The 7,206-nt window shown below is 42.0% G+C and overlaps 1 protein-coding gene across 1 annotated transcript; it reads right to left on the minus strand.

Moving 5' to 3' along the window:
- Nucleotides 1-4,704: 4,704 nt before the first annotated feature.
- Nucleotides 4,705-5,646, minus strand: LOC141997458 (olfactory receptor 12D1-like). The gene has a single exon (XM_074969839.1). The coding sequence runs from the start codon at nt 5,644-5,646 to the stop codon at nt 4,705-4,707; it is 942 nt and encodes a 313-aa protein (XP_074825940.1).
- Nucleotides 5,647-7,206: the final 1,560 nt, after the last annotated feature.

The following is a 7,206-nucleotide window of genomic DNA, read 5'->3' on the forward strand; positions in this document are numbered from 1 at the left end:
CCTGGAAAAAGTCTTCAATAAATGTATGGAGCTCTCAGCAATTCAGGAAGAGTGACTGATATGGGAATGAATCAATCTGTCATATCTTGTGTGATGCATGACCTGGAAGGGTAAAGCATCCTGCAGGATAAATAACTGAAATTCAGCTGTTAGAGACGTATGGGTAGAAAATGTTTGTGGTTTTGTGTATTTACATATATATTGTTAAAGGTCAACAATGTAATCAAACAGTCCCTGTTTATGCTGTATTCTGTTAATTCTAAGATCAAAAGGACATTGTAACAGTTATATGAACTGTAAACATAGGATATCACTGTATTCATATGTCTTTGGTATGCATATCAAATCATCTGTGAATGGTGGAAAAACAGGCAATAGCCTTATGTTAATCTGTGTGGATAATTACCAGGGATGCTTAGGAAATGGGTCCACTTCAAAACCCCCATGAATGCCTATTGTTCGCAAAGGACTCCTAGCTGTCACAAGAAGGACTGAAACTGTATAAAGATGTTTGGGTCCCAATCCTTTTTTATCTCAGATCTGCTTGACGCTTCATGCAGGGAAAGCCTAAGCCATAAGGACTGAGATCCCAGTCCTGACTGGATCACCCTGAATGTAAACATTGGACTATAACCAATGAACTGTTTCTGAAATAATGGTTTGTGACTACAAAGCTCACCATCTCTGCTATGAATCTGACCTCAAGAATTATAATCATATCTGTATGTATACTGATCTTTTTGCCAATGCTCTCTATCTAACTTTTATTTTTTAATACATTTTAGTTTAGTTAATAAGAATTGGCTGTAAGCGTATATTTCGGTAAGATCTGGAACATACATTAACCTGGGAGGCCATGTTTCTGATCCTTTGGGTTTCGTAGAACTTTTTTATATGATGAAAAAGATTTTCAGTAATCCTCATCAGATTTTACTTCAATTTCTGGGTGGAGGCCTGAGGCTGGGATATGTTAAGGAAACTGTGTTGTTGGCTTCTGGATAACCAGTGAGGTATTCTAAAAGCTGTTTTCTGCTGGCTTGGTAAATCTGAGTGTTGGAATATCCACCAGCTTTGAGGATTGTCTACCCCATTATTTGCAGTTCATCCTAACTGAGTGACCTCAGTTGGCTCCCCTGTGACCCCCGTCACAACTAGGAAGGCAGTTAGCATTAAGGTTGTCCCTAACTCATGCTAATGGGAGTTTCCTTGGGGAACATGAAGACATGCAAAGTTTTGGGATGGCTACATTCCTTGTTGATTAGAGTTGACACTTACTGCTACCCCAACTGGAATCGTAAGTCTCATGTGCGCCACATTCCACACAGTGGAATTCAAGATTTTAGCTACATTTCATCTCCTTCTCTTCTCTAAGCAGGAAAAATGCTACATTTTACATCACACTGGTCTGGGATGCCTTTGGGTGGTTTCTGGTTGTTAAAATATTTTGTCTCTCACCTTGGTGTCAGGACTTCCTATACAATTTTATATTTGGTATGATTGAACAGGTCTTCATAATTTTTGTTTGTTATATGTGTTATGTAGTGTTTAGTGATGTGAATGATCCTAAATGGATTCCTGAATGTTAGAACAAAATAATTAATTGACATGGATGATTTCTGGTGAAACATCTCTTTATCCTAAAGATCATTTCAATCTTAGGTGAAAAAATAATAAAGATAGGATGAGACACTGCTATTTCATTCTGGATTTGGAAAGAGCCACGATCTTTCAAAAGCATTTAAGTGAGTTAGGCTGTGGCCGCACTGCAATGAAAGGCCAGCAGCTGGCCTGGGTCAGCTGACTCATGATTGTGTAACATGGGCTGCAGGGGTATAAAATTGCAGTTTGGACATTAGGACTCAGGCTGGAGTCCTGACTCTGAGACCCGGCGAAGCATTTTATCACTGTGTAGGCATACCCTTAACTTCATAAATCCTAATGACTTACAAAGTTACTTAGATTCCCACAGGCCAGAATTTTAAAATTCCTAAAGATGCATATAGGTGTCTAAGTGTGTTTTAAAATATGCCTCAGTGGCTAGCTCTCAATAATTGTAATCCGCTTAAATTTGCATTTCTAAAGTGCCAGGATATTTCTAAAGTATTTAAACAGCTTCAATTCCTAAGTCTCAATGATTTTGAAAGTGATTAGATTCCTAAGTGCCAAATTATTAAAGATGAGGGTGAGTGTCTAGGTGGATTTTCATATATGTCCAGACACTTAACTGCCATTTATTCTAACGTGTTGCATTTTAAAAAGATGAGACCACATATGTATCTGTCTAGAAAGAAGACTGGCTTGGGGGATAAAGCACTGGGCAAAGTTTTCTCCTTTCACGTTGTGGCTCTGGTACAAACTGTTTGATCTTTCACAAGTCTATAGGGATGGGATTTTCAAAAGAGGGAATTAGGTGCAAATATTTGATTGGATTCTTTTAAGCTCCTTTGAAAATCCCAGCCTGAAGCTACATTAGCTTGCAGCAGCTCAAGGTCTGGACCAAGATTAATAGCCACTGAAATTAGAAAAGAATGTAAAATAAATACATTTCAGAGGGGGGTGCTGTGGTACAGTAGAGTGGAGAGGAAACAAGATTGTGGCTCAGAACAGCTGGGTTCTCTTCCTGTTTCTGCATGACCAGGGGCATGTCATTTTGCCTCCTTGTGCCCCTATCGGGTAGGTGGGCTCATCATCTGTGGCCAGCAGTGCACCTAGGAGAAGAAAAACTCCCATTTCAAACCAGGTTTGGTCAGCTAGTTTGTAACAGTTGTGACAATTGCATAAGCAATATGGGTCTGACCCTGGCTAATGAGCCTAATAACTTTTAATTGATTAAGAATAACTTGTGCTTTTGTCCAAGACATATCTTCCAGCAACACATCCAGGAATGATCTGAAGCCATCAAGAGATGGAGAATCCAACATTTTCCTTGGTAGTTTGTTCTAATGGTTAATCACCATCACTGTTAAAATCTGTGCCTTATTTATAATCTGAATTTGTCTGGCTTCACCTTCCAGCCATTGGTTCTTGTTTTGCCTTTCTTATCTTTTACTATCCTCTATTTTCTCCCCATGAAGGTACTTATAAATGGTACTCAAATCACCTCTCAATCTTCTGTTTGATAAGCTAAACCAAACGAGCTTTTATAGGCATATTCTCTAGACCTCCAGTCACTTTTGTGCACCCTCCCTAATTTTTCAACATCCTTTTAAAATTGATGGCAAGAGAACTCTATGCCATATTCCAGAATCAGTCTGACCCATGCGGAATACAGAGGTAAAATCAGCTCTCTGCTCCTACTTAATACTCTCCTGTTTATACATCCAAGGATCACATTAGCCTTTTTTGCCACAGCATGACACTAGGAGCTTATGCTGAGTTTTTTGTGCACTATGACTCCTAGATCCTTTTCAGCATTTTGCTTGTAGGTAGGATACTGCTTTGCAGGATTCAGTCTCCCATTCTGTAGGTCTGTCCTGCATTCCTTGTTCCTAGATGTAAAACTTTGCCTTTGGCTGTGATAAAATACATTTTGTTTCAATGGGTCCGGCTCACACCACTTCACCAACCTTTGTCTCATCCACAGTTCATGGATCAGCAGAGATTTCGTATTGAATTCCAGCTCATTGGTACAAATGTTGAATAGCATTGGGGCTAGTATTGATCAACACAGAACCCCACTTGAAACACCCTCATTCCATGATAATTCACACCAGCAACTAATTTTTGAGATCTATCAGCAAGCCAGTTTTTTTAAAAAAATATGTGTGCTTTATTTATATTATATAGTGCTCATTTTAAATCACAGTACTGTGTCATACTAAGTTAAATGCATTACCAAATATGTTACATTTATGCAGTACCTTTACCAACTAAACTTCTAATCTCTTCAAAGAATTAAATCATGTTTCTCTGACAAAATCTATTTTGCATAAAGCCACATGATGGGCAGTAATTATATCCATCATTCAGTTGTTTATCAGTTGACTCCAATATTAGTTTTTCCATTATTATTTCTGGGATCTCTCTCTCTCTCTCTGGTGAGAAAATATTTAAAAATCTGCATTTTGTTCTAATGAGGAATGAAAGCAAATGTTAAAACTTTGATTTTTTTTTCCAAATGAAATTCTTGTATTCCAGTCAGCACCAGTGAAAACTTACTGCAAGTCCTGTGCTGGCATACCCCCTGGATGTAGTAGTCCCTAAGAGCATAGCACGAGCACAGAAAGCTTCTCCGTTTCCTTCCTCATGGACTCAGTACAGGGCATCAAATGAGAGTGGAGAGAGGGTGGAAAGAGGTGGACAAGGGTCCTAGAGAGAGCTGGAGAAATTTAATCTTACCTGTTCCTCAGGCTGCAGAAAGAAACAGAGAGTCATCCAGGTCCTTGACTGACCATTGCTTTGTCCCTACATTCTATTTCCCCCCATTAGTCCCTATGCTCTATTCCCTGCATCCAGTGGACAATGGACCCTGGATTGTATTGACCAATGCACAATATTCACATTGCTGGTGCACAATGGTTCCTGCACTACAATCCCTAGTGTCTCATGTACAAAGATGAAATGGTCCCTTCGCTATGCACTCCAGTGCCCATGGCCCTGCGGTCCCTTCCCTATATTACTCACCACCCAGTGATGCCTGGACCATATTCCCAGCTCCCACAGTCCTCATGAAGAGCAGAGAAAGAGACAAAACATTCCCTTTATTCATATCCTGTCTGGGAAAAGTTTTCTGTGCAGGTTTTTCCTCAGGGCAGACTGCACCTCCTTGTTCCTCAGGGTGTAGATCACGGGGTTCAGGACAGGAGTGACCACACTGTAGAGGAGAACAATCATCATGTCCCATTTAGGGGATTCCCCGGAGGAGGGGGGCACATAGGTCAAGATGGCCGCCCCATAGAATAGAGACACCACAGTGAGGTGGGAGGCGCATGTGGAAAAGGCCTTTCTCCTGCTTTCCCACGACTGGACCTTCAGGAGCAGGAAGGAGATGATGTAAAGGTAGGAGAGGAGGGTGAGGGTAAAGGGGATGACTACAATGCCCCCAGTGATGATGTTGAGAAGGCTCAGGTTGAGGTGGGTGCTGCCGCAGGCCAAGGTCAGCAGGGGCTTGATGTCACAGAAAAAGTGGGGGACACGGCTGGGACCACAGAAGCACAGCCGGGAGGTCATGACTGTGTGCATTAGTGCATGCAGGAAGCCAGTGACCCAGCTGGCTGTTGCCAGGAACAGGCAGGCCCGTGGGCTCATGACCAGCCTGTAGCGCAGTGGGTTGCAGATGGCCACGTAGCGGTCATAGGCCATGATGGCCAGCAGCACAGCCTCGCTGCTGCCCAGAAAGTGGAAGAAGTGGAGCTGGGCCAGGCAGCCGGCGAAGGAGATGGTTTGGCATCCCGAGAGGAAACCAGACAGCATCTTGGGCACAGTGACTGTGGAATAGCAGATGTCCAGGCAGGATAGATTCCCTAGGAAAAAGTACATGGGGGTGTGAAGCCGGGGCTCCATCAGTGCCATGACTACCATGGCCCCATTACCCAGCAGGCTGGCCACATAGAGAAGCAGGAAGAGTGCAAAGAGAAAGTGCTCCAACCCCTGGAGTTTGGTCAGGCCCATGAGGATGAATTCGCTCACCTCCGTCCTGTTCTCCATCGCAGTGGGGGGGGGGGGAAACAAAGAGAAAAAAGGAGGCATATGAACCAGAGGCTGAGGTTCTCAATGGGCCTTAGGTATTCGGATGCCCATTTCTTTTTTAAATTAATGAAAAGTTGACATCCTATCCCTCTTTGCAGCTCTGGACATTTCAACAGTTTTGCTAGCATTTCTTTGAGCAGATTTGCTCCCTGGGTAACATGAGCCCTGAAACTCCCTGCATCTCAGTGTCAGATCCACTTTGCAGATCTATCTATCTATCTATCTATCTATCTATCATGTGCAGTGTTGCTATGGCCAGGTGGTCCCAGGATATTAGAGAGACAAGGTGGGTAAGGTAATATCTTTTATTGGACCAACTTCTGTTGGAGAGAGACAAGCTTTCGAGCTGACACAGAGCTCTTCTTTGGGTTTGGGAAAGGTACTCAGAGTGTCCCAGCTAAATACAAGGTGGAAATGTTTGTTTAGCATAAATAGTTAACAAATATTTCAAGAGACCTTTCAAAGTGAAGTGGCCAATTAACACCCCACCAGTCATTGAGGGAGGCGGGGAGAGAAAGGGAAAAGGAAGACAGCTGGGGGTGGGGGGATTGTTAGTGGGTTACAGATTGTTGTAATAAGCCATAAATTCAGTGCCTCTGTTCAGTGCAGGATTTTTAATGTCTAGCAGAGTTATCAATTTACACTCCCAGGCTCATCTTTTGAAAGCGTTGTGCAGGTTACCTCTGAGAATGAGGACTGATAGATCACTGTGTAGCTGGCCTCATCCTCAAAGAGAGGTTGGTCCAATAAAAGATATTACCTAATGCTCCTTGTCAATCTATCTATTGTGATACATACACTTCCATGTAGCCATCTGTCTCATGTATCCATATACTGCCATACATATTCATCCAACTAAGCATCCATCTATGGTGTTTAAAAAGGTCTTCATCACCAGGCTGTTTATGTATCAGACACAATTCAAAGGCTTAGATGTCAAATCAAAAAATTATTTTCTGCCCTCACTTCCCCAAAGCAGGTTAAGGGACCTGTTTCTTGAGGCTGGGATTTTCCAAAACATCTAGGGCAGTTCAGTGTTGACAAATGCAAAGTAATGCACATTGGAATCCCAACTATACATTCAAAATAATGGGATCTAAATTAGCTGTTACCACTCAAGAGAGAGATCTCGGAGTCATTGTGGATAGTTCTCTGAAAACATCCACTCAATGTGCAGCGGCAGTCAAAAAACTGAACAGAATGTTGGTAATCATAAGGAAAGGGATAGATAATAAGATAGAACATTTCATATTGCTTCCATATAAATCCAGGGTGCACCCACATCTTGAATACTGCATGCAGATGTGGTTGCCCAATCTCAAAAAAGATATTTTGGAATTGGAAAAGGTTCAGAAAAGAGCAACAAAAATGATTAGGGGGATGGAACAGCTTCCATATGAGGAGAGAATAAGACTGGGACTTTTCAGCTTGCAAAAGAGACAACTAAGGGGTGATATGATACAGATCTATAAAATCATGACTGGTGTGGAGAAAATAAATAAGGAAGTGTTATTTATT

The sequence above is a fragment of the Natator depressus genome, chromosome 13 (genome assembly GCF_965152275.1).
Source record: "Natator depressus isolate rNatDep1 chromosome 13, rNatDep2.hap1, whole genome shotgun sequence".
In the NCBI taxonomy this organism is placed as follows: domain Eukaryota; kingdom Metazoa; phylum Chordata; order Testudines; family Cheloniidae; genus Natator; species Natator depressus.